Raw genomic sequence first — 26,856 nt, forward strand, 5'->3', positions numbered from 1 at the left:
AAATAAACACAAAGGTGGTGGCGGGCGCGGATGCGCGGGCACAACCCGGTACTCCTCTCAACACACACGCGGTCAATTTGGCCACAAAACGTGGCGGCAACTAAGCACTTTACACTCAGTCGGACTTACAACACATCCCACAGATGCTAAACAAACACATCACCTCACGGCATGAATGTGCAACACGCATATGATGTAAGCAAAGCTTGCCAACTTGGAGCAATGACTGCCCTTCGTTGCTACGGCAAAGCTACAAAACGGCCACGCATGTAGGGGGTCCAACCTTTGCTGATACCCTCCAGAATGAAGTAAAAATACTCACCTTCATTCATGGATATCCACAGATCAACATTTCCACGCAACGTCTCAATACTCGGCGCGAATGTCCACCTGCCTCAGGCCCACAACACGTGACGCGAAACCAAAACAGGAAATAGCTAAGAGGTTGTCATGGAAACACGTACCGGGAACCTTTTGTTTTAGCATTTTCTATTCAAAATGCTCTTCGTACATGATTACAATATTCTTCATTCTACATACGTTATGAGGCAACGAAAAAATAGTAACACAGAGACACTAAGGAAATTAACTTTAATCAGATTACTGGTGTAGAAAAATGAACGCGTTAGATTACTCGTTACTGAAAAAAGTAATCAGATTCGCATTACTGACAACACTGGATCTGGGCCACATTTTTCCAGACTGTCGCGGCGGTTTGTACTCAAATCGGAATTCATGCAGCAATTACGTCATCAAAAAGCGAAAGAGACGCCACGGTAGCGGTGCAGCTGTGCGTTATTAGCGCCTAGCTTGCCTTGAACACGGCTTTTTAGGAAGGGTCGGACTTGACAACAGTCATAAAAAATTAAAAATGGGTTGAGGATAAGCCTGAGAATGATCGGTTTTCTGTCTGCTCCATATAAGCAATATTTCGACGTTGCTTGCACGGCCGAGAGTTGGGGCAAACTGCGCGTATGTGTGTGTGACATGCACGGACAGTGCGTGCATGCTATTGATCCATATACTTTGAATATAAGCCTAAACTGGGATTATTTATGTCTGTTATTTGTGTCCTCTTTTTAAAAAGCAAAATATGATATCCCTGGAATGACGGATGACAGCCAGCATGTGTGGTCATTTGTTTTGATGCTTCTGTGCATGTGGGTCGTCTTGCTCAGCGCTTGTCGGACTGCGAATTAGTGCACAAGCGTAGTACTTGAACGGTCTCAATGGACAAAGGCAGTCTGAACGGGCACGCCAAAAAAACAGATCTGACAAAAAATCGGATTCGTGCATTAAGACCTGTTGTATGAACGTAGCCTTATTGTACCCGTGTATGACTCGCACCCTAATCTTAGCACCAATAAATAGAAGAATACAAGAAAACAGAGCTCGTGTACAGATACAGAAATGTCATTTTATTGACTGGTGAAACACAGCACAAGCATAGCACATTGGTAGTTCAAAACATTACCGTAAACTGACAATATGTACGGTAATAATTAAAGATGATGTGATCAGAACCGATCGATCGGCATCCCGATCGATCGGGTCCGATCACGTCATTTTCAAAGTATCGGAATCGGCAAAAAAATATCGGACATGCCTTTTTAAAAAAAAAAAATTATTTAAATCGTTTTCTAATTGTACATAACGTTGCAAACAAAATGTCTTACACTCATCCATAGTAGTTTTGGCTTAAAGTAGGGCTATCAAATTTATTGCGTTAACGGCGGTAATTATTTTTTTCTTAATTAATCACGTTAAATAATTAACGCATGCGCTGCACGACCCACTCACGCATTGTCGCGGTCAATCTATAATGGCACCGTTTTACCAATACATAGAGCTAAATGCAGCATATAATGAGTAGACAGAATTTTGACAGCCTTTGGAACCCAATTAAGCAATTAAAATTAACGTGGGAGGCAATGTGGGGAAGAAAGGTAGTAGTTGATCATTTTCTTAACACCGTATGTTCTTTCCCAACGCAGAGAAGATATATCAATTGGTGCCCCTACGCACAGTCATGGTTGCACTTCCCATCATGCATTTGGGTTGAATGGCTGCAGTAGCATTTACTGAAAGCTCAACAAATACACTAGATGGCAATATTTAGTCACAAATATACAAAGTCACATTTATCCTTTAAGAATTACAAGTCTTTCTATCCGTGGATCCCTCTCACAGAAAGAATGTTAATAATGTGAATGTCATCTTGAGGATTTATCGTCATAATAAAGAAATACAGTACTTATGTACTGTATGTTGAATGTATATATTCGTCCGAGTTTTATTCATTTTTTTCTTAATGCATTGCCAAAATGTATACGATCGGGAAAAATGATCGGGAATGATTGGAATTGAATCGGGAGCAAAAAAAAAAAAGCAATCGGATCAGGAAACATCGGGATCGGCAGATACTCAAACTAAAACGATCGGGATCGGATCGGGAGCAAAAAAACATGATCGGAACAACCCAAGCAATAATATGATCTGATAACTTCTTGAACTTACCAGAATCCAGGAGAAAACAAAACAGATGTGACTTTTCTTTTAAAGGCTGCTGTATAACTTGGTCGTTTCCTCATGATGAATAAATGTGTTCTCCATGGATCGATACGGTAAAATGAAAGTGAGAACATAAGTCAGAAATCCGAGAGAGCTCATCGCTGTCGACACGACATTAACAATAGGAGCTATTGTTATTTGGGTTTGAGTTTCCCGAGGGACAGATATAGTTGACGGACACAGGAAGTCTATGTTGTGTTACGTTTGTTATAGTCCGAGTTGCGGAGCTGCAATAAACGTTGACTCAAATGAGTTCAACAAACTAAATTCTGTGCTTTAATAAGAGTGAAAAAAGCAGAATTTAACACAGACGAAATCATTCGATCAGAGTGAAGTATTACCGAAACAAAATGGTGACGTCACGTACCGTAATGGTCGGCAACGGATCGCCGCATACGTTTCTTCAACACAACATGGCCGTGTCAATTAAAAAAAAAAAAAAATTCGGTTTATATATATATAGATATATATATATATTAGGGCTGTCAAAATTATCGCCTTAACGCGCGGTAATTAATTTTTTAAATTAATCACGTTAAAATATTTGACGCAATTAACGCACATGTCCCGCTCAGACAGTATTCTGCCTTTTGGTAAGTTTTACAGCAAGGCTTTTTGTGCTGTCCAACAGCGAACTCTTGTGGTCGCTTTGCGACATGGTTTATTGTTTTCTTGCCAGTTCAATATGGCTGCACGACGTCTCGGGCTGACGCCTACGTTGTAATGTTGTGCTTATATGATCCTTGGACAAGATTTGTCCGTAAGTATGGTTGTTATAAAGAATGTACATATTATGTTAGTAAGCGAAATGTTATATTTTTTGTATGAGACGCTTTTTGTTTATGTTTAGTGAACCTGTATAGCGTGCTAAGCTAACGTTGTTGCTAATGCAATGCTTGTGTACTTTTTTTTTGTAGTTTTACGACGGTCTAAAGAGGACAATGGTTTGAGGCCATTTTATTAATAAATCAGATGAAAAAGGAAGAAGTCTGATTATTAAGGCATCGTTCACTAGCTGTCTAGCTTTGGAAAAAGTAGACGCTTCGGAGTGAGGACAGCATGGACAGATTTAAATGACAGTAGAGTGAAATGCCCACTACAGTCCTTATGTACCGTATGTTGAATGTATATATCCATCTTGTGTCTTATCTTTCCATTCCAACAATTTATTTTACAGAATATATGTATAATTTACGGAAAAATATGGCATATTATCTAGATGGTTTGAATTGCGATGAATTGCGATTAATTACGATTAGGGCTGTCAAAATTATCGCGTTAACGGGCGTTAATTAATTTTTTAAATTAATCACGTTAAAATATTTGACGCAATTAACGCACTAGGCCCGCTCAGACAGATTTAAATGTCAGTACAGTGAAAGGCCAACTTGTTAATTGTGTTTTATGGAGTTTTTCCGCCCTCTGCTGGCGCTTGAGTGTGACTTGCATATGTTATGTGGCGTAATGTCGCCCTCTGCTGGCGATTCAGTGCAGCTGATTATTTGGGTTTCGGCGCGCTTTTCTGACGTGATTATATGTCGACGCGAACTCACACTAATAGATAGTGCTATTCAGACCAGCTAACGTCCGCATCCAGTATTCAGTGGCAGTTCTCATAGCCCCATCACACTGTTTGTGTCTAATACATGCATCGCTTGTGAGTTATATTCCTCCTTTGTTTACATTCATGAGCATTAGATAGTTATTGATGATGTGTATTTGAATTTGTTCACATATATGGTGAAATGGTTACATTGTTAGATGCTTGTGAGCTAATTGGCTAGTGCTACTGCTCAAATGGACACGTGTGTGTACATTTTATGTTATTTTGTGATTTATGCAAGTAATTGACACATTGCCTTGTTATTTTCAGTTTTACAAAAATACAAGAAACGTGCTCCTGTCAAAAAGAGATGACTTCAGTAAAGCCCATGCAACTTTGCCACACCGTCTGATTTCTTTTTGGAACTTATGTTCGCTATCTGTCAATTTGTGTACTCACACACATTGAGGACAGAATAGGGCTACTAGTTTATTTTTTGATTGAAAATTTTACAAATTTTATTAAAACGAAAACATTAAGAGGCGTTTTAATATAACATTTCTATAGCTTGTACTAATATTCATCTTTTAAGAACTACAAGTCTTTCTATCCATGGATCACTTTAAGAGAATGTTAATAATGTTAATGCCATCTTGTTGATTTATTGTTATAATAAACAAATACAGTCCTTATGTACCGTATGTTGAATGTATATATCCATCTTGTCTTATCTTTCCATTCCAACAATAATTTACAGAAAAATATGGCATATTTTATAGATGGTTTGAATTGCGATTATTTGCAATTAATTCCGATTAATTAATTTTTAAGCTGTAATTAACTTGATTAATCTTTTGACAACCCTAATTACGATTAATTAATTTTTAAGCTGTAATTAACTCGATTAAAAATTTTAATCGTTTGACAGCCCTAATATATATATATATATATAATATATATATATTTCTGTCTCCATCCATGTACCCGTGTATAATGCACAGCATGATTTTACAAGTTGATTTTGGGGGGGGGGGGGGGGGGGGGGAGTGTGCGTTATATTCAAGAAATTACGGTAAATTTAATGACCTGCTGTAAAACACTTCATTGTTAAGCCTCTATTAAAAACAAAACAAAACTAGGCCTGCAAGCAGGACTGAACGAGCCCTCGCAGTTTGGCGCAACTCGGACGTCACGCAACTCAGGGTGGTGGCAGATCGCCTCCCTCTCATTATCCCATGAGAAAATAACATGTACTTGAAACTCATTTTTTGTGCAGAACCTCTTGTGTGGTGGGCATGGCTGACAGACATGTTTTTGTGCCATAGGCGGAGTTTGACTTTTGGGGCGGCGCGGGGGGAGGGGTGGGGCACAACATGTTGATGACCCCGAAACGCAGTGTCAGCAATGAAATTAACTTACAAGAATATTTATAATAATAAGTTGAAAATGAGCGTTGTTTTTTTTTGTTTGTTTCCCATTATTCTTAAGGGGATATTCTAAGTCAGGCTGCTGGCAGGACAGCTATACTTTTCACCAAGATCATCATCCATTGAATATGGTACGCCCGCCGGTGTCGTGCCAATGTAGTTACCTCAGTCAAAATTTGTATCAATTGTAAATTTTTATCAAATATGTAATTTGTAAAATATGTATTTGTGTCTTCATTATTCGATCAAAAAAAAAAAAAAAAGCTTCAATCAAAACAAAAAGTTGCCTCAATCAAAATAGATGTTTTCAATAAAATAAAGTCACTTCAATCAAAAAAAAAATGTGTTTGAATGCAAAAATAAATTTGAAACCCAAAAAAAATGAATTTGAAAGCTATTTTTATTTTGTTGTTGTAATGTTGTTTTCTGTTTGGGCCACATTTTGGCTAGGACATTTGTGTCTTTATTATTCAATCAAAAATTAAGTTGCTTCATACAAAAAAAAACTTTTTTTTTTCAAAAGAAAAATCAATCCAAAAAAAAAAAAAATAATTCAATCATAAAAAAAAGTTGAATGCGAAAAAAAATATTTGAGGCTCAAAAATTTGGATTTGAACACTTAATTTTTCATTTAAAAAGTTAAGCAGATTTTAGCAATCCTTTTTGTGTTGGGCCATATTATGGGTAGGACATTTGTGTCTAAATTATTCAATCCCCCAAAAGGTTGCTTAAATAAAAAAAATATATATATATTTTCAATCCCCCCAAAAAAATCATTTGAAAAATAAAATTGCCTTCTATTTTGTTTTTTGTTTTTTTTTGAAAATAATATGCAAAGCAAATGACCGTCTAAGGTGCTAGTCACATGATCTGTTCAAAAAATTATTTTGACCCATTATAAGCTTTTTTTGTTCATTTCATTCATTTTTGTTGTTTGTTTTCTTGCTTTACAACTTATATATATATATATATATAGGAAAGTCAATTACATGCAATGACACTTTTCGGCCACCAAGGGGGGGCTGGCCCCCCCTTAAACTCCGCTTATGATCCTGAGATGAGAAATACATCCACACACCTAAGTGAAAAAAACCCTATTGAAGAGGGTCCTACAAAAAAGGAGGTGCAACTGAGCTGTTCAGTCACGCCCTTATTCAAAACCAAAATGAATATTCTAATTGAGCCATTTCAACCAAGTGTGCATTTTGGTGAGTTTTTGAGCCGTCTTAAGACCTTCAAATTGTCCATTTTCATTTGCCCTTAAAAATAATAATAATAACTAGAAACTAATTTCTGGAGAAATTGCGATGGGGCTTTGCTGCGGTAGATACAGATCTATTTTGTCACTTCCTTTTGATTTGGGAACATTTCGGGCACACGTCCTGTTGATATCAGGTAACTTCCTGGAGATTTGGGGACATTTCGGGGACACGTTCAGTTGCATGGCTGTCAATGGCATCGACTTACTTGGGCACCAGTCGAATGTCAATGGGTCGTAATCAGGGTTGTTCCTATCATGTTTTTTTGCTCCCGATCCGATCCCGATCGTTTTAGTTTGAGTATCTGCCGATCCCAATATTTCCCGATCCGATTGCTTTTTTTTTTTTGCTCCCGATTCAATTCCAATCATTCCCGATAATTTTTCCCGATCATATACATTTTGGCAATGCATTAAGAAAAAAATGAATAAAACTCGGACAAATATATTCATTCAACATACAGTACATAAGTACTGTATTTGTTTATTATGACGATAAATCCTCAAGATGGCATTTACATTATTAACATTCTTTCTGTGAGAGGGATCCACGGATAGAAAGACTTGTAATTCCTAAAGGATAAATGTGACTTTGTATATTGTGACTAAATATTGCCATCTACTGTATTTGTTGAGCTTTCAGTAAATGATACTGTAGCCATTTAACTGTTCTGCCCAAATGCATGATGGGAAGTGCAACCATGACTGTGCGTAGTGACACCAATTGATATATTGTCTCTGCGAAATAACATAGGGTGTAAAGAAAAAGATCAACTACTACCCGTCTTTCCCACATTGCTTTCCCATGATATTTCTGATTGTTGAGAGAGGGATTTTAAGGTTTTAGCCAATTATAAAAAGGCTCCAAAGAATGCCAAAATTCACTCTACTCATTTTACGCTGCCTTTTAGCTCTATATATAGGTAAATCGGCGCCATTATAGATTGAACGCGACAATGCGTGAGTGGGTCGTGCAGCGCATGTGTTAATTGCGTTAAATATTTTAACGTGATTAATTAAAAAAAAAAAAAAAAAGAATTAATTACCGCTGTTAACGCGATATATTTGATAGCCCTACTTTAAGCCAAAACTAAAGACTTTGGATAAGTGTAAGACATTTTGTCTGTAACGTTAAATACAATTAGAAAATGATTTAATTAAAAAAATATATATATATATATATATATATATTATAAAAAAAGGCATGTCCGATATTTGTGATCGGGACATCTTTAGCCGTAATAGTTTTTAGTCAACAATCACAACCACACAGGTTTTTCTGCCATTGCAAATGAACGAGAGATTTGGACATACATGGCCGTCAATGGCATGACGTGCATGGCATTCAATGACATCGACTTACTTGGGTGCCAGTTTAATTTTAATGGGCCGTCATGATTAATGTACAAAAATCACAAAGATCAGTTTTCCCGCAGTTGAAAATGAATGGGAAATTTGGACGTCCATGGCTGTCAATGGCATCTCATTAAAAATGAATAGGCAATTTAAAAAAATTTTTTTTTTGCCAAATTCTGTATACAACTATTATACCCCTTACTGTTCTGGAATTTTTGATGTGTACATTTTGTGATTTGGCCAAAAATTGTAGGACAAGTAGCATTTTTCTTCTTTCCAAAAACAACTTGCATTTCCAGTCAGACGGAAATTTTTGGGGATTCATTCATTCAAAAATTCCCTGCATCGCGACAAAATTCCGGGCATTTCGATACTTGAACGCTGCCGATCGGTCAAACGGTTCGGGCTGTGTGGCTCGCTGAAGAAATGCCATTAGGAAATTTTATTGTATGGGCCTTTGCCTTGCAAAGCCCCATCTAATAATAATCATACTTTGCATTACTATAGGGCTCTCGCACTATTTGGGCCCTAATAATTCAGCTCCCACAAAAAATGTTTCAAGAAGCCGTCCAAAAAAACTAGGGAACTCTGCCATTTTACTTTTTGAAATAATAATTTTCATATTATTTGGATTTCCATGGTTCAGTTAAAGATGAGATGTTCTCAAAAATGGTGTCGGAATGTTATCAAATTTAGATTAAACACACCGCACAGATGTGTCGCATGAAACCGTGAAGCTTTCATTTGGGTCTGTTTTTGTTGTTGTTTTTTCCTTCCCAGGAGGTACCGCTACAGGAACCGAGGGGACAGGCTGCGCGAAAACATGGACGACAACATTTAAAAAGTGCCAAGAGGACAGGAAATGGATATCATGAATTTGGGGGAGGACTTGTACTACAATTATCACTTGAGTGTAATAGTCTATATCTACACTGCCTCCTGCTGGGCTGCAATTGACACTGTGTTTAAGCCTGTCAGCCAGCACCAGTTAACACTAAAAAATCAGAAGTGCTTGTTATGACATACAAATAAAAAACATTGTGTTGAGCGTAATAGCAAAATGCTGTGAGGATTTTTTTTAAAAATGGATAATAAAGCAATTTGCAAGTACTTTTTTCATGGTTAAGAATAAATGAAGATGTACACAAAACTCAACTGTAGTAATTTTTTTGCCTAGCAACAGTGTGACCACTGCCCAAAATGCAGGGAGTTGAAAGTCCGTGATGCCCAAAAACAGCCCCAAAACATCACTGCTCTAGAGGAGATCTGCATGGAGGAATGGGCTAAAATACCAGCAACAGTGGTATAGCAACTTTTGGTATTGACCAAATACTTGTTTTCCACCATGATTTGCAAATTAATTCTTTAAAAATCAAACGATGTGATTTTCTGGATCTTTTTTTTTTCCCCACATTCTGTTTCTCATGGTTGAGGTTTACCCATGTTGACATTTACAGGCCTCTCTAATATTTTCAAGGGGAAGAACTTGCACAATTAGTGGTTGACTAAATACTTATTTGCCCCACTGTATGTCAAGACCAAATGAACCCCATGAAGCTTGATTTGGCCATCACTGCTCCCTTGGGGGAGACAGTCAACCTCTGCTGCCACAATGAAAAGTAGTCTGTGTGCAGCTTACAGTAATACTTTGTTATGTACCCTTTGTTGGCAATAACGGAGGCCAAACGTTTTCTCTAACTCTTCACAAGCTTTTCACACACTGTTGCTGGTATTTTGGCCCATTCCTCCGTGCAGATCTCCTCTAGAGCAGTGATGTTTTGGGGCTGTCGTTGGGCAACACGGACTCCACTCCCTCCACAGATTTTCTATGGGTTTGAGATCTGGAGACTGCCTAGGCCACTCCTGGACCTTGAAATCCTTCTTATGAAGCCACTTCTTTGTTGCCCTGGCTGTGTGTTTGGGATCATTGTCATGCTGAAAGACCCAGCCACGTCTCATCTTCAATGCCCTTGCTGATGGAAGGAGATTTTCACTCAAAATCTCACAATACATAGCCCCATTCATTCTTTCCTTTACACAGTTCAGTCGTCCTGGTCCCTTTGCAGAAAAACAGCCCCTAAGCATCATGTTTCCACCCCCATGCTTCACAGTGGGTATGGTGTTCTTCGGATGCAATTCAGTATTCTTTCTCCTCCAGACACGAGAACCTGTGTTTCTACCAAAAAGTTCTATTTTGGTTTCATCTGACCATAACACATTCTTCCAGTCCTCTTCTGGGTCATCCAAGTGCACTCTAGTGAACCACAGACGGGCCTGGACGTGTACTGGCTTCAGCAAGGGGGACACGTCTGGCAGTGCAGGGTTTGAGTCCCTGCCGGCGCATTGTGTTACTGGTAGTAGTCTTTGTTACTATGGTCCCAGCTCTCTGTGGGTCATTCACTTGGTCCCCCCAGTGTGGTTCTGGGATTTTTGCTCACCGTTCTTGTTATCATTTTGACGCCACGGGGTGAGATCTTGCATGGAGCCCCAGATCGAGGGAGATTATGTCTTTCATTTTCAAATAATTGCTCCAACAGTTGATTTCTTTACACCAAGCGTTTTACCTATTGCAGATTCAGTCTTCCCAGCCTGGTGCAGGTCTACAATTTTGTCTCTGGTGTCCTTCGACAGCTCTTCGGTCTTGGCCATAGTGGAGTTTGGAATGTGACTGACTGAGGTTGTGGACAGGTGTCTTTTATATCGATAATGAGTTAAAACAGGTGCCATTAATACAGGTAACGAGTGGAGCCTCGTTAGACCTCGTTAGAAGTTAGACTTCTTTGACAGTCCGAAATCTTGCTTGTTTGTAGGTGACCAAATACTTATTTTCCACTCTAATTTGGAAATAAATTCAAAGTCAAACAATGTGATTTTCTGTTTTTTTCCCCCACATTCTGTCTCTCATGGTTGAGGTTTACCCATGTTGACAATTACAGGCCTCGCTAATCTTTTCAAGTAGGAAAACTTGCACAATTGGTGGTTGACTAAATACTTATTTACCCCACTGTAGATAATAGAGGTAATTTATTTTCCCCTCAAAATAACTCAAAATATAGCCATTAATATCTAAACCCCTGGCAACAGAAGTGAGTACACCCCTTTGAAAAAAAACATACATCCCTAAATGTCCAAATTGAGTACTCCTTGTCATTCTCCCTCCAAAATGTCATGTGACTCGTTATAGGAGTGCTGTCAGCATTTCTGCAAAGATTGAAGAGGTGGGGGGTCAGCCTGTTAGTGCTCAGACGATACGCCACACTCTACATTAAATTGGTGTGCACGGCTGTCACCCCAGGAGGAAGCCTTTTCTAAAGACGGTACACAAGAAAGCCCACCCGTCTCATCAGACCATAGGACATGGTTCCAGTAATCCATGTGCTTTGTTGACATGTCTTAGGCAAACTGTTTGCAGACTTACATGCGTACAGTCTTCAGAAGAGGCTTCCCCATTTGACACACATGACATTTTGGAGGGAAAATGACAAGCAGTACTCAATTTGGACATTTAGGGGTGTACTCACTTTTGTTACCGGGGATTTAGATATTAATGGCTATATTTTGAGGGGAAAATAAATCAACTCTATAATATAAGCTGCACACAGACCACTTTTCATTGTGCCAAAGTGTCATTTTGTCAGTGTTTTCCCCTGAAAAGATATACTAAAATATCTGCAGAACTGCGAGGGGTGTACTCACTTTTGTGATACACTGTACTTTCGTGGTGAGTGACTAACGAAAATCCCACCACCCCTAAAAAGTACACCTGATCAAGGTAAAGCAAAGCATTTTATTGCAAGTATTAGTCAAACATACACTTCAAACAAAGGCAAAGCAACACTAAAAAAGGGCAACAACCTAAAGGAAGAAGTTACAAAAAGGAATCAAGCTGTCGCGGTACAACATTTGCGACAAATGCCAATCACAGAGGCGTCGTCACAGAGATCTTTAGACATGCGACTGACGCAAGGAGATGCTACGTTGCAAAAACAAAAGTGTGTCAAATGAAATGTTTCCTTGGCCACGATCGAGCAACCGGGACGTTTTAATCTCTTTCGCAATATTTGGTTCAACTTCGGTACTGGAATGATGATGGGAAGGGGAAAAAATGTTCATTCGGATTTCGTAAATGTAGTTGCAGTATCAAACAATCTTGTTTGCGTAAGTGCCAAAAAAAAGCGATACAGGCACAGGTGTCACTAGCTCTACTGATCGGATTTTCTCATCGCGATATACTCGACACTCGCGTTAGCCGGACACGACAGAAAATATTCTGAGGCAAAACTCGGTAGCATCCCGAACAGAGCAACTTTAGCGTAGCGATTTTAGTGGTTTTGGAACGAAAAGAGACGAAACGTACGATCGGTTTCAAGTACGCAGGCTTAGGACACATTTAAGGCTTTTTTTTCTTGACGCCCGACCTCCTGTGGCACAAGAACTCGACAAGATCTTTCGTAGGTAGGCTACTCACAAAAATTTCGGAATATTCACGCTAAATTCGAAAACGCGCAATACAATTCGAGCGCATTTTCGCTTCAACTTTTAAGCGTGTAGCGAAATCCAGCCGATGGAATCCACGTGGCGGACCAAGTCCGAAACGGATTATGACGTCGGGTTTGGCGTTTGGAAGCAAAATTAAAGCGGAAGTCCGTTTTTTTTTAAAAATCAGCCTGTCCTCAAATATTGTTGTGCTTGCGCGTACGAGAATAAGGCTCCAAACACCTTCCCAAAAATATAAACACTCAATAAATACGCCATAAAATACTCCGCATATATAGGCTTCTTATATATATATTTCAATAACACATTTAAATAGGACAACAAAAAGGAAAAGTCGGCTCAAGAACAAGTCTAAAAAAACTGTTAAGACAAAAAAAAATTTTTTTTTTACAGTTATGTATTTGGACTCTAAAAGTTATAAGAATGTCAGGCATTACTTGAGCACGATATATATATATATATATATGTATACATATATATGTGTCGTATAAGCATTTGCAGTTCTCTCTTACGCCGTAGAACATTATGCAGCATACCAAGGTAAGTGAGGTGCAGTGTTTCCGAGAACTCCTTAAAAAAAAAAAAGAAAATAAATTAACAGTTGCCGCCCCCCAAATCCCACCTGGACCGAACACCCTTTCAGTCCACACCATACTGGCTCGCTAACCCACCCCCGCCCCACCCCAGCATTGCACTAGCATTAGCATGTGGGAGTGCTCTGAACGCTTCAATACTGATGCTGGTCTTCTCTTTTTAAATGCCCTTCAAGATGAATGAAAGCTTCAGGTACCCCCCACCCAAAAACATTTTGTTGGCATCCCCGTTTAAAAAGGTCCAAGTGGTGCATTAAACACTCCGAGCTGAGAATGAAGAGCCTGAACCTCAAGAGTCTAAAGTGCTGTGGTTGACATTCATGGTTTCTCCACGTGGTGCAATATCAACAAAATCCAAGGTCCAAGATACTGCCAATGTTTGCCAGACATTAGGGGAGTTGGTGAAAAAAATGTTGAGTCAAGAGGAAAGGCACTTTCTGAATGGGCCGTTACTTTCTGTGGAATAACACCTTCCACTTTAAAGGGAGATGAAACTCTTCTGTAAAAACCTGGCAAAACGTCCCTTGAACTTGCACCATTTACTTTCATGTTAGCTCATTTATCGGCACGCGACGGTTTGGAAAGTATGGCCTCATAAACGCGTGTCAGACCACCACTGAGCACCACTTAACCTTAGATGTTCTCGCAAAGCTGTAAATGAAACAGAAGCAGTCAGCCTTGAATCTGCATCGATGACACATGACCGACATTACGTTCTTTATGGGATTTGGTGCAGGATCTGGAAAAATTAGTTCTCTAAGATAAAGGGGATTACGCTGCAGATTGACCAGCATGTAAAAAGCGTCAATTGTAAAAATCCATCATCTCTCAGCCAGCTGGAACAGGTGTCAGCAGCAGGTGGGCAAATATATTGCCCTCTTGAGTACCTGTCCCACACACTACTTGTTTGGGAGGGGATGTCCTAATGCGATACCCATTTTTTTTTTCGGTTCGATCGGGGCCTCAAAACAAACAGGCTAGTGGAGCTGTCCCATAATCACACGGGGGGCAGGGGCCGGTCCAACAGCCATCCAAGTCTCAAGTACCATCCCAAATCTTCAGGGACATTCGCGACCAACCATAGTAATGTGGTTAATCATACTTGGGATGCTCCAAGCCTACTGGTGTATTCTGTGGGGGCCCATAACCCAAGGGTTACAGGAGCTACTTGGCTCAAGAGCTGTCCCCCGTTTTCACCCAGCAGGTGGTGGTGGGTCGAACGACAAGGAGTTGTGAGTAGCACCCTGAATCCTCAGGGGTATTGGCAGGAGATTGGGGTAGTGCGAGGCGTGGTTAACCCAACTTGGGCTGTCCAAAAGCTATTGCTGTTTTCAGTGGGGGCCCAGAAACGACAGGCTTGCGGAGCCGTCCTAGAATCACCCTAGAGGTAGGGTTAAGTCCAACAGCCACCTGAATCACCAGTACCAGCCTAAATCTTCAGGGGTATCTCAGGATCATGGTTGGAGGATGTGCAACGTAGCGTGGTATAGCGGCAAGTGTTCTACTCAGACCTGGAAGTGTTGCGAGACCATTCCACAAGGCAAGGAGGAACCGTTCCATACCCAAGGGTCTCTGGACTTTCTCAGACTCAACAGAACTCATGATTCCATTCCACCAGAGAGACATGCAGACTACGCTACATCCATTCCAGCAGTAGCGTGGCAGAGCCTCAAGTGTTCTACCAAGACCTGAAAGAGTTGCGAGACCACAATCACAAGGGAAGTAGGAACTGTTCCATACCCCTGGGTCTCTGGACTTCCTGAGATTCAACGGAAGTCGTGATGCCATTCCACAAGAGAGACATAGGTACTACGCTACATCCATTTCAACAGTAGCGTGGCGTAGCCGCAACTGTTTTACTCAGACCTCAAACCGTTGCAAGAACATTCCACAATCACAAGGGAAGCAGGAACTGTTCCATACCCAAGGGTCTCTGGACTTCCTCAGACTCAACAGAAGTCATGATTCCATTCCACCAGAGAGACATGCAGACTACACTACATCCATTCCAGCAGTAGCGTGGCAGAGCTGCAAATGTTCTACCAAGACCTGAAACAGTTGCGAGACCACTCCACAATCACAAAGAAAGTAGGAACAGTTCCGTACCCAAGGGTCTCTGTACTTCCTGAGATTCAACGGAAGTCATGATGTCATTCCACAAGAGAGACATTGGTACTAAGCTACATCCATTCTAGCAGTAGTGTGGCCTAGCTGCAAGTGTTCTACTCAGACCTAAAACGGTGATGAGACCATACCACAATCACAAGGGAAGTAGGAACCGTTCCATACCCAAGGGTCTCTGGGCTTCCTCAGATTCAACGGAAGTCCTGATGCCATTCCACAAAAGAGACCTGGGGACTATGCTATATCCATTCCAGCAGTGTAGATTATCGCACCAATACCAGACTACTGAAGGCTACCGATGACCCAACAGGGTAGTGGACCTACAGACCACTGCAGTAGTAAGACTGCCTCATACCGACTGGGGTATTGAGTGTCATGCGTTTCCAGTGGTGGGGTTATCAAAACAAGGAGATGAACGGTCTTTCCTAGTTTGTCTATTAGCCTGAGAAGTTCAACTTTAGAATCTCCATGGAGAACTGCTGTATCTGCCAGATTGTGAAGGTGTAAAAAAAGGAAGGAAAAAAAACTACCTAGATCAGTCTTGCAACAATCTTTAAAAATGAATCACTTGCCCCTTTAGGAGCAGGTGTCAGCACCAAGGTGGACAAAAGAAAAGCCAAAGAACATTCAGGAGCTATACGACATATTTCGCACTCTTTAAATACATCTACAAAATTAGCATTCGACGTCCGGTCAGCGGTTCTGCCGCCCGATCGCTAACAGTACGACAGTCACGGTCAAGACACGTCACTACTTTGGACCACCCGTCACCGTTCGCACATACACAAGATACGATTTACAGCGACACAAGTCAACAGTCTATTGCAATAATTATAATAAAACTTTTGTAATTAACTTGACTGTTTTTAAACCCTAACATATAAGTCAATACATTTATTACTAAGAGTAAGTAGACTACATCTTTTTTTAATCTGTTAGCAAAAATAATCGGTGTGCATTACATTTCAAATGTACAAATATACTTTTGATCTGGCTTTTTTTAAATTTACTTTAAAAGGCTTTCCATCATGAAGGCTCAGACCACCCGAATGCCTCATAAAAGTAGTCCAAATCAACAGTGGATAAAGGACTTTTCTAAACTGTACCGTTTTCAGGGCTTCCCCTATACGCACCAGAGTAGTGGAGGTCAAACCACATCTAGCAGGGCTTTGGGCCAGACCACAACACACTGTAAAAAATAGTAAAGGTTTCAAAAAATTTAAATCTACAGTAAAATACAGTTCCACCTATAGTTGAAATGTTGCCGTTAAAGAAACAAACTTTACGGTTTACAGTCAAATTAATTAACTACCATGATAACTACATTTCAAATGTAGATTACAGTAAATGACTGTATAAGTATGTAATGTCACTGCGTTCCATTTCTCATTGCAGCCCCTCACCCACCAGGGTTTGAATCCGCATTGTTACTGTGGCAGTTGAGCGTGCTGACTGCTGGGCTAAGAGTCCAGTCTAGTTTCATCTGCTGATTCACTCTTCGGTCCTCAGGGAGAACTGACCTAAATGCACAGCACTTCCTTTCACCAGTCTGTAGTAGCTTGGTAGCCAGGACACTCAACTGCCAAAATGCCGGTAAGGGTTAAAAACCCCGGTTCTGTATAGACCAGGTATATATGGATAACGATAAAATAACCGCAAAACCAGTATTTTACTGTAAATTTAACTTTTTTTGCAGTGCAGGTGGTCATTGAACTTGGTACCATAGACTCCACCATCAGTTGATAACTCACACAGACTTTGTGCCATGCCATCCCGTAGGGGGCTGATCCATTGCTGTGATAAACACATGCTGTGTTCTAACGCCGGATTTAGATGGAAATGGGACGAAGGTTTTACTGCATACAAGCACGCAGGAGTGTTTCAAGAGTGATTTGGTCGAGGATTCAAGGTAATTATTATATCTTTCACCATGCATGCACTTTGAAACGTTGTAAACAATGAAATGAATGGAAAAAAATTAGCTTTAACTTGAAATGTTTACGTAAAATGAATGACGACTGCCGTTCATATATACATAAATTCCCCGATTTAAGCACTTATTTGCAAGAACTTAAACTCTGTTTCGTGACGGCCGCCATGTTGGATTAATCAATACATTAGCTTTGGCTTGAAATATTTACGGAAAATGAATTACTCCCGATTTTAGAAAAGAATAGAAATTCCGTGATTTAAGCTTTTATTTGCAAGAATTTTCAACTTAAAAATCTTTGTTTTGTGACGGTCGCCATGTTGGATTTTGTATATCTACACAATAGCGGAATTCAACCTAAAGTTGTGATTGTATATAGAAAAATGCTAATTTTGCTTTTGTTAAGTAAGATTAAGATGATTCTGCATGCATTCCTTAAGCTTAATGTGAAATTTGAGTGATTCATTAGCTGTTGAAAACTTGAGAAAAGAAAAAAAAAAGTTGCTTGTTGAGCAAAAACATATGTTAAATATTGCCAATGATCCTGAAAATATAGGTAATTATCTCTGCATTTGGTGATTTTTGTGCATCTAGCGTAAAATTTGAGAATTTTATAGCAATTTGAAGATTTGTTATACTTGTATAAAAAAATAAATAAATAAAAAAAAGATAATTATTAAGGATTTTATTAGGGAACGACAGACTATTTTGATGTCGCTGCTCATGGAGACTCATATACGCCGCGGGAAGGTTTCTGTTTTGCTTTTAGGTCGTTTGCATCTTTGGCTTTGAAAATATTTTAAGTTTTTTAAAATAGGCCCCCTATGGATTGGCCCCACCAAGTGATAGTGAAGTCTATGTTGGAACCATCTTAAACTCAAAGAGTACTGGGCTTTTCCCACACCCATTTAGATAGTGGGGATCAACATTAAATCATCATTCAGGTAAGTGGTGGGCGTCAAATACCCACTACAGGGGATGTGTAGCAATCACTAGAGAAGCAAAAGTTATCCAACACCCAAAAAGGAAGTAGGAAGTGTCCCAAACTTACTAAAGTGAGCTACTGGGGGTCGCCCTGAGCTTTCCTACTTTTCTCAACTTGCCCACATTTCTCAAATTCATTTCAATCTCAGATTCCCCGTCAGTCCAAGTAGCACCACGCCTGTGTTCACACTTGAACACATGCTTCTTTTAGTGCAGTTAATTTTGTAAAGGATTTCCCACCCATCCCTACTTCCGCCCACTCCCAAAAAAAAGCTTCAGACCATGAGCAGCGCAAAGGAGTTGAGTGGCGACCGCTCTCCAGACTTTTTTTTTTTGACCGAGTAAACCACGATGAAAAGCGCTCAGTCACTCAACTCTTCAGCTTTTTTTGTTGTTCCGAAGCCAATCTTACCTTATAGAGCAACTCAAAACGGTGACGATGATTAATAAGACAATCGGACTGCTGTGTCCAAGCAAAGCTAACGGCTAACACTGCGGTACAGGCAAAAACATGATAAACACACATTGAAGTCACGCTGATTTTTTGATGAAATCGTGTACAAAAGTCAGTTTTTCGAGAAGAACACGAGGCATCGGGTGAAACTTGTCTTTTTTTTTTTCTATGTCGCTCGCTCGTCACGGCGCGATTCACCCTTTAACCAGGCACTTAAATACTCCCGCCCTCTTTTATGGCCTTTGAACTCCACGTTGCTGCAATTAGGTCCAAAATAAGTTGTTTATCGGGAATTCCAAAACGACGCACGTGTATAAATCCTTCAAGTAAGAAGCTGAAACGTCGTCAAAACCGCACGTTGTACACTGAAAATGAGGAAAATAATGTTTTCTTTTAAAAAGTGCCGAACAGTCTGCTAACCTTTCACCAAACACGTAAATTATTTCACTCTTCCCTTCCGTCTGCACATTATTGCACAAGTGGAGACCTTCCAACATGATCTCCCACTCATAGGGAGGACAAATAGCTGCGGGGGACATGAAATGGTTGCAACAAGGTAAAAGAATATGTCAAAGCTTCACATGATGCAAAAGACAATTAAAAATGGGGAGGTGACGACACGATACTTAAAAAAAAAACAACAACAGTGTTATACTTTAAATAAGACCAAAAAAATCCAAAAATGGCTGTGATGAATATATCAAGACAATATAAAATATAGTGACAGCTGATATCGTTAACCCTCCAGTAATGCTGCAGGTCAAACTGCCTTGTTGTAAATTTTAACTATCATGTTATGTTGCCAGTCAAAATGACCTATTGTATAATAACACTCCTGTTAGGCTGTCAGTCAAATTAACAATTTTTAAAAGTTGAACCTTGCTGCTACATTTGTTGATTAAGCATTTATAGGGCACTCATTTAAATACAGTGTGATGAAAATAATAATTAAACTCATCTAGAGTGTTATTGGAGCCAGATCCAGCATGATAAATATAAACACAGTATTGATTCATGAAAATAATTTAGATCTGGCATCCATTTATATGGAGATTACATCTTGAGTCATATAGGCCAGTGGTCCCCAACCACTGGGCCGCGGGGTCCGTGGTGAATTTGCTACTGGGCCGCAGAGAGAGAAATATTTTAATGACTGCAATCTGGCCTGTGTCTCTTGACACATCAATATCCCTGTCTACTCGATAGACCAGGGGTCGCAAACCTTTTTGGCTGAGAGAGCCATAAACACCACATATTTTTAAATGTAATTTTGTGAGAGCCATACAATATGTTTAAAACTAAAAATACAAGTAATGTGTGCATTTTATGTAATTTCAACACTTTAAAAGTACAATAAGTCTCTGAATTCTTTTTTATTAACATGGTTATGCTGTTGCTGATCAATGATGAGTATTTCTTACCGTTAATGCGACTTCTGGTGCTGCATGGTTGTGCGGATGGCTTTGTAGTTTAAGTTTTTGTTTAAGCTTAAGCAGGCGTTGAGAAACTTATGCATGGAGCACCATCAGTGCACACCAAAACAAGTTTATCCATCGGTAGATTTTTTTTCTTTAGTGAACCTTGAATAAATCCTCCCCTCTTGTTGTCCCTTTCATAGTCAAAACCTTGCAATCACGCTGAACTGGAATAAATAGCTTACGTCTGTTGTGTCATCCAAAGCAAGATAAAAAAAAAAAAAACAGTGCCGCATTTATGTCCTTATGTCCTGCTGAAAAGTGCGATTTTTTTTTTTTTTTTTTTGCCATCTTCTCAAAAGGGTTTCTAAAATTAGATGACAACGCAGAAAATGAAACTGAAACCCAGGAAAGTTTACTTCCTGATCTCACGCACACATCAGCCGCTATTTTTGACAGCAAAATACGGCAACCCCACTTGAACAGTGTCTCTGCCTCATCTGCGTTGCCTAAGCAATTGATAGACACGACATGTATGTTTGCCACTTTCCCACTAAAATTAATGCGAACCTGCTTTCTAGTCGCCAGTTGTAGTACCGTATTGGCCCGAATTGAAAACGGTGTTTTTTGCAAATAAGACTGAAAAAGTGGGGGTCGTCTTATATTCGCGGTCTAGACGTTATACCCATTCACGACGCTAGATGACACCAGACATCATTGAAGCGATGTTCTGTCATGACAGATCTCAGCTACTCTAAAGTTTAACCAGTTTGCATTATTTTATTGCAATGTATTTCCTTATTCAGATTTTTTTCAAGACTACAGTTAGTTGGACTTCAGTTTGATGGTTAATGCAGTTATTGCAATTTTGTTGTTTTATCACAATAGAATGGTTTATTTACGTTTCAAAAACCAGAAGCAATTCATTTACGAATGTGATTGCACTTCAGTTTACATATTTAAATGTTCAGATATTAAGATTTGAATGAGGCAAAATAACGTGCTTTTTCTCTCAAATATATTGTTATAATTATTTGTTTCGGATGTACTGTAATTATTTTCTGTATAAAAATGAATTTGGTGTTCAAAAAGTCTTTTTTCAAACTTAAGTCTTGAAAAAGAGGGGGTCGTCTTATAATCAGGGCCATCTTATATTCGGGCCAATACTACGTGTCCCATGATCACCCTGGGCTCACGCAGCCAATGGCATGGGATTTAGGAGGAACTAACGTAGCACATCTCGGTTGCTATTTGATGATATCTAAATCTATATTAAAAAAGTTAACATTCACCGCAAAAGTCACATCTGCTCATTACTGCACAACACCAGCTTATGACCAGTGACCGTCGCAGTTTCGCGCAATACGCAAAGGAGTATGACGAAACTTTTTTTTTTTTTTTTAATAATTAAAGATTTGTCTGTGAGCCAGGTGCAGCCGTCAAGAGCCAGATCTGGCTTGCGAGCCATAGGTTCCCAACCCCTTCTATAGACTAATCCGTGTAAAAATTTGTGTATGTCGCCATCTAGTGGTTGGCTGCAATTACTAGGGTGTTATGCACACCTATAGCAGCCCAGCGCCAGTCAATGTAAACAGTAACTTTAGCTGCTGTTGTCGGTGACGTCTTTAGACAGACTTTTTACAGGAAAAATGCAACTTGCTGAGCCAGAAGAGGAGCCTACAACCAAGTCCATTCTGCATAATATGTGGCTAAAAGCTAGCAAACAAGCCAACAAAAGCGAATGCGCTGAGAGCATCATACCTCATGGCTAACCGTATTGCTAACGCTAAGAAACCTTTCACCATTGAAGAAGAACTCATGTTTGCGACCACGCATATTTGTCGACAAATTTTAAAAGAGGCCGCTGTTAAGAAAACGGTTGATTCATTGTATGGTGAGTGAAATTTTCCCTGCACTTAATATTCGTTTTTAGCCTCGACATGTTATATTTACTTTCATTTTCTGCCACACATTGCCGGTCCGTGAAAAAAAGGCCCACAGTACACCGGTCCGTGGTGCAAAAAAGGCTGGGGACCACTGATATGGACCACAATTGTATACCAAATATTAATATTGTGGCCTGTGTGACTCAAAATGTGATGTGCATATATGTGGATGCCAGGCACTTATGACCAAAAATAGTCACTGGCCCTATAGGTTTATCTTTATTTTTATTTATTTATTTATTTTTAAATAAAAATAGGGCCGGAGTAAGAAGTTGACCTAAAACGATTGTAAAGTATTAAGAAAAAAAATAGATTTTATGATAGTAAAGTTAAGATAATAAACCTGTAATTTCACATTCTAATACTTTTTAATTTAAGAAAAAAAATTGATTTTTAATAGTCAATTTGACCTGCCACCAAAAAATAAAAATTAAAAAAAATTCCAACAACAAAAATTACGAGTTAAACCCTTTTTGTGGAGGAGAAGCTTAAGAAATCTAAATTTGACCTACAGCAGAACAGAAGGGTTTTATTTTAACAGCGGCATCTCAAGGGAGGCCGTTCTACCTCGTAGCCAGCTGGTGGCAGTGTGCTCAAAGAACTGGTTATTTCACAAGAGGGAGGAAGGAAAGGGGTGGAAATGAATTCATAATCTGTGAGCCTTCCCGCTCTGCTCCCTCGTTTGCTTAAAAACACACACACACAAAAAGAATGTAAAAGTGCTGCTGCTGATTAACCGACTTGAGGTGCTGGGGAGCAGCTTGGTAGAATAGAAAGGGAAGGAGCGGGACTACAGCTTAAAAAGAAGTAAACAAAAAGGAAGAAAGGATGGAAATAAAAAAGGAGTTGGCTGGTTTCTATTGCATATTAGTGCTGAGTTGTGTTTTTTTTTTTTTCTGGTTAAAAGCAGCGTTTTTGCATCCTCTATCCAGTGTGGGGTGCCGCCTCCTTCTCCTCCCTGCTTCCCTCTGCACAGTGTCGGGTCCGGATTGACTAGGCGAGTGTGTGTGAGGACTTTCTGACTGGCAAGCCATCTATGTATGGCTGTGTGTTTGTGTGAGAGAGTGTTCATGTGTGGAAGATGGAAATGGTGGTGTGAGTGGGTTGCAGCTCAGGCGAAGTACATGGTCCTCAGGGTGTCGTGGTGTATCTGGACAGCTTTGGCCAGGGCCTGTGGGTCTCGACCGTTACTCTGACCTGACACATGGCTGCCCTCGGCGCTAGACGAGAAAGAAATAACAATGAGTTCAAAGAGGAATAAACATGCAACTAAAAATTTTATATCGGGTCCAGAGCTGAGTTAACTTACTAGCTGCCATTTAAGCAGATAGCCGTCTAATCAATTTTGGCAAGGGATGTCCCCGATCCGATCACGAGATCGGAAATCGGGCCATCTGTCAGAGGATCCGAATTGGGTGAAAAGGATAGAGTTTTCTAACAAGAGGCTACAAAAATTACAAAATATTCAAGAAATACAATGTCATTGCCAAAAGAAACAACAATATATACAGCGGTACCTCTATTCTAGTGGTGTGCCATTTTAGGCACCCAGCGATTCGATTCGATTACGATTCAGGGTGCTATGATTCGATTTTTGAACGATGATCACGGTATTGGCGATTATCACGATCATCGATGCATCGTACATTACTGATTAATAAAGTAGCCAAACAAATTTATGTCCATTATTTATTTAAAATATCCTTATGATTCAACAGGAATGATGGAAACATACCCATACAACAAAAAGCTGCCCTTAAGCTGCTTTTTTATTATTATTATTTTTTTTTTACAAGAAAGTGCAAAAACATTAACCATTTTAAAGGGAGTGCTTATTTCTCTCAACAATACAATAAAATTTACACTGGTGGAATGAATTCCACATTTTCTGGACACAAACAAAGTGTCTTTAGAAATAAGACTTCTTTTAACCACTTTGTTTTCACAGTGTTACCTGCCTTGTGTAACTCTTGGAATGACAGGTGGAAATCACAACTGCTCTTGATCACTTTTAACTTGTGGTGTTTATTGCCGAGCACACACACACACACTCATTACAGCACCCCCACTTTCTTCTCTCCCTGCCCGCCCACGCGCATACACGCCTGTCAGCACCCAGGCAGCACTTGCAACAAGAGATTTCTGTTCTATTTCGCATATTTGTAGTGTTACCGCTGTACTTAATCATGGTTTTACACGTTCTGCATATGAAACTCGGCGCTAACTATTAACATCTCAAAACAACAACAAAGGCTAAACAGTACAAGAGGGTTCGTGTACTCATGTCTTATAGACGCACAGAGGTCTTAGCAACACACTCAGGACATTTTTCAATTCAAATGCCTTAAAACTACTGCTGGACATCTGAAAGACAAGGAGCAACAAACTATCTCTCTTCCCGTCTCTCTCTAAAAAATAACTTGCGCACAAAAGCGCGACCGCCAGTGTTGTGCTTGTTGCGCTTCTGTTCCTGCCTCATACACAAATTTACTTTCCATTCTTTTAAAAAGGAGTAAATCTCTCCCAGTAACCGGAACGACAATAACGTTGTACGTGCGTCCGTTAACGGTGTCCAGACGTGTCTTGAATTTCGTTCCGCTACGAGCGGCTGTCATACATTTATGAGGGAAAAATCATCGTTTTTTAACCTTTATGAATCGTAATCGAATCGTCACGTGTCGAATCGCGATGCATGTAATAATAGATTTTTTGGAACTCCTCTACTCACTAAATTAATTGGTTCTGAAAATAGTTTAACTTGAAAATTCTGTTAAGTAGAGATGCGCTTTCCATGTAAATATACTAATCCGTTCTAAGCCCCACAAAATTTAGACATAAATCTTTTATAATGCATAAAAATGCATCAAAACATGTAACAAATACATGCTACAATTAGATTATTGCACAATAAACATAAAATCTGAATTTAGCATCATCTAAAAAAAACAAGAATAAAGAATAAAAGTTAATACACTCATGTAAAGCTGTCAGGACAAGAGGGGCGAATGAAGAGGACGCTGGGATACACACATACACATACAGTAGAGTTCCCGCTTAGCAAATTGGATGCCAGGAATGCTAGGTAATAGCCAATAGCAGAACAGCTATGAGTATAATACATCCAGTCAACTCTGGGAGCTGCGAGCGCCAGCCATGTTATATTTTTGCCTTTAGTATCCTGAAATTTCTTTCTTAACAAGAGGCAATATTTTCCTGTTGAGGCGTGTCTTAACCTGAAAGTTCTGTATGTAGAGACGTTCTTAAGTAGAGGTACCATTGTACATTTTATACTCCGCAACACTCCTGGAAAAAGCTGAAGCGGAAGTGCTGTAAATAGCTCCAATAGGAGAACGTTCTGGAAGCTAACGCGGAATGTTAATGGGTAGCTTCTAGAGTGGTAATGTCTGCTGTGTGGAAATATTTTACCATCGAACGGGAACATCCTTAATTTTGACTGGGAGAGGTGGGCAGGGAATTATGGGTATTGGCTGAAAATGGATTGTACATCAATCACCGTCAATGTCACTGAAACTAGATCACTCAATGCCAGCTCTTACCACTTAAAATCCTTAGTTTTTCCCCAAAATTGACACTGCGCCTGATAATCCAGCGTGCTTTCCGTGTAAATTCTAGTTGTGCAAAATGACGTTGAACCTATTCGTTGGCGCAGTAGCGCTCCCATGTCAAATGACATATTATTGCAGTTTACAGAGTTACTTGAGGTAAAACAAATTACAATTAAACTAGTTTAAAATACCGTAATAGTGGTGAAGTAGTAATATTTTAATTAGTGCTAATAATTTGTAGTTATTTTTAAATGATTCGTTTAAGAAGAACAAAGAAAACAAATACTCGCTAAACAATATTGTAATGTCAAAAGATTAAAACAACAAATAACATGCAGTGCATTGATGCACTAAATGCGCCTTATAATTCTTGCCTTATAATAATCCACAAAATAGAGTAAAGTGGATTTGATGTGGACTGCTGTCAAGGGCAGTAAATGAGTTAATATTTTTATAATTTATGCCACCCACCCACTCACACTTCTGCATACTACCTGTCAACAACACATACCGTGAAAGTCATACACATTGCTTGATTTTCTCATGTTCTCATGTTTCTTTATTGTACTGACAGTTGGACGGAGGAGCTCAAATCTAAAATGGTACACTGCTGCCACCTATTGCTGGCTATGTATCAAGATGTTTAGAAGTTTGAAATTCACAGTGCAGCAGTATCAGAGCTTCCTATCCAAAATGTCCTTTTTTCCCCCCCTAATCTGAAACGGAGTTAAAACACTAAGCGTGATTATTTCTACCATTTGCCAACCTTACCTGTCATGTTCTTTGTCTACCAAATGGTAGCGAGCGCGGAAGGCAACCAAATGGGCGTAGTAGGCAGGCGCGGGGATCGACACCGAGCGGGTACAGCGCACGTAGGTGTGGCACAACTGGTAGGTGAGCAGCTGGAACTCATCGGCGGTAAAACAGTTGTCATCCCACAGCACGTGGTAGTGGGAGGGTCGGCTAGTGCCCTGCCATTAGTGAAAGCAAATATTTCAAATTCATTACGATTAATTATCAGTAAGGTGAGGACACTAAAAGAGAATAAGAGAAGGAGAAGAAAATTATTTGTCCAGTAAGTCAGTCACACTTGTCTATAAGCTGTTCCACATTGTTATGAGATATATACACCAAAGGGCATTCATCTCATTAGAATGTAAAAATCAATTTTTGAAAAAAATCAAATTGGCTG

General features: G+C 39.6%; 2 protein-coding genes across 6 annotated transcripts in view; one reads left to right on the plus strand and one right to left on the minus strand.

The window, feature by feature from the left end:
- Positions 1–9,390, plus strand: part of si:dkeyp-97a10.2 (uncharacterized) — a 37,759-nt gene extending 28,369 nt beyond the window's left edge. For all 4 annotated transcript variants that reach the window (XM_057834265.1, XM_057834268.1, XM_057834266.1 and 1 more), the window contains one exon: positions 8,936–9,390. In XM_057834265.1, coding sequence (XP_057690248.1) covers positions 8,936–8,996 — 61 coding nt within the window. In that variant the 3' untranslated portion in view covers positions 8,997–9,390. The remainder of the gene's footprint in view (positions 1–8,935) is intronic.
- A 2,531-nt stretch (positions 9,391–11,921) lies between these two features.
- The window catches only part of ago3a (argonaute RISC catalytic component 3a), a 68,445-nt gene continuing 53,510 nt past the window's right edge, over positions 11,922–26,856 (minus strand). For both annotated transcript variants that reach the window (XM_057833581.1, XM_057833580.1), the window contains exons 18-19: positions 26,436–26,635; positions 11,922–23,318 (exon numbers count right to left, since the gene is read on the minus strand). In XM_057833581.1, coding sequence (XP_057689564.1) covers positions 23,210–23,318; positions 26,436–26,635 — 309 coding nt within the window. In that variant the 3' untranslated portion in view covers positions 11,922–23,209. The remainder of the gene's footprint in view (positions 23,319–26,435; positions 26,636–26,856) is intronic.

This window comes from Corythoichthys intestinalis, chromosome 4 (genome assembly GCF_030265065.1).
Source record: "Corythoichthys intestinalis isolate RoL2023-P3 chromosome 4, ASM3026506v1, whole genome shotgun sequence".
In the NCBI taxonomy this organism is placed as follows: domain Eukaryota; kingdom Metazoa; phylum Chordata; class Actinopteri; order Syngnathiformes; family Syngnathidae; genus Corythoichthys; species Corythoichthys intestinalis.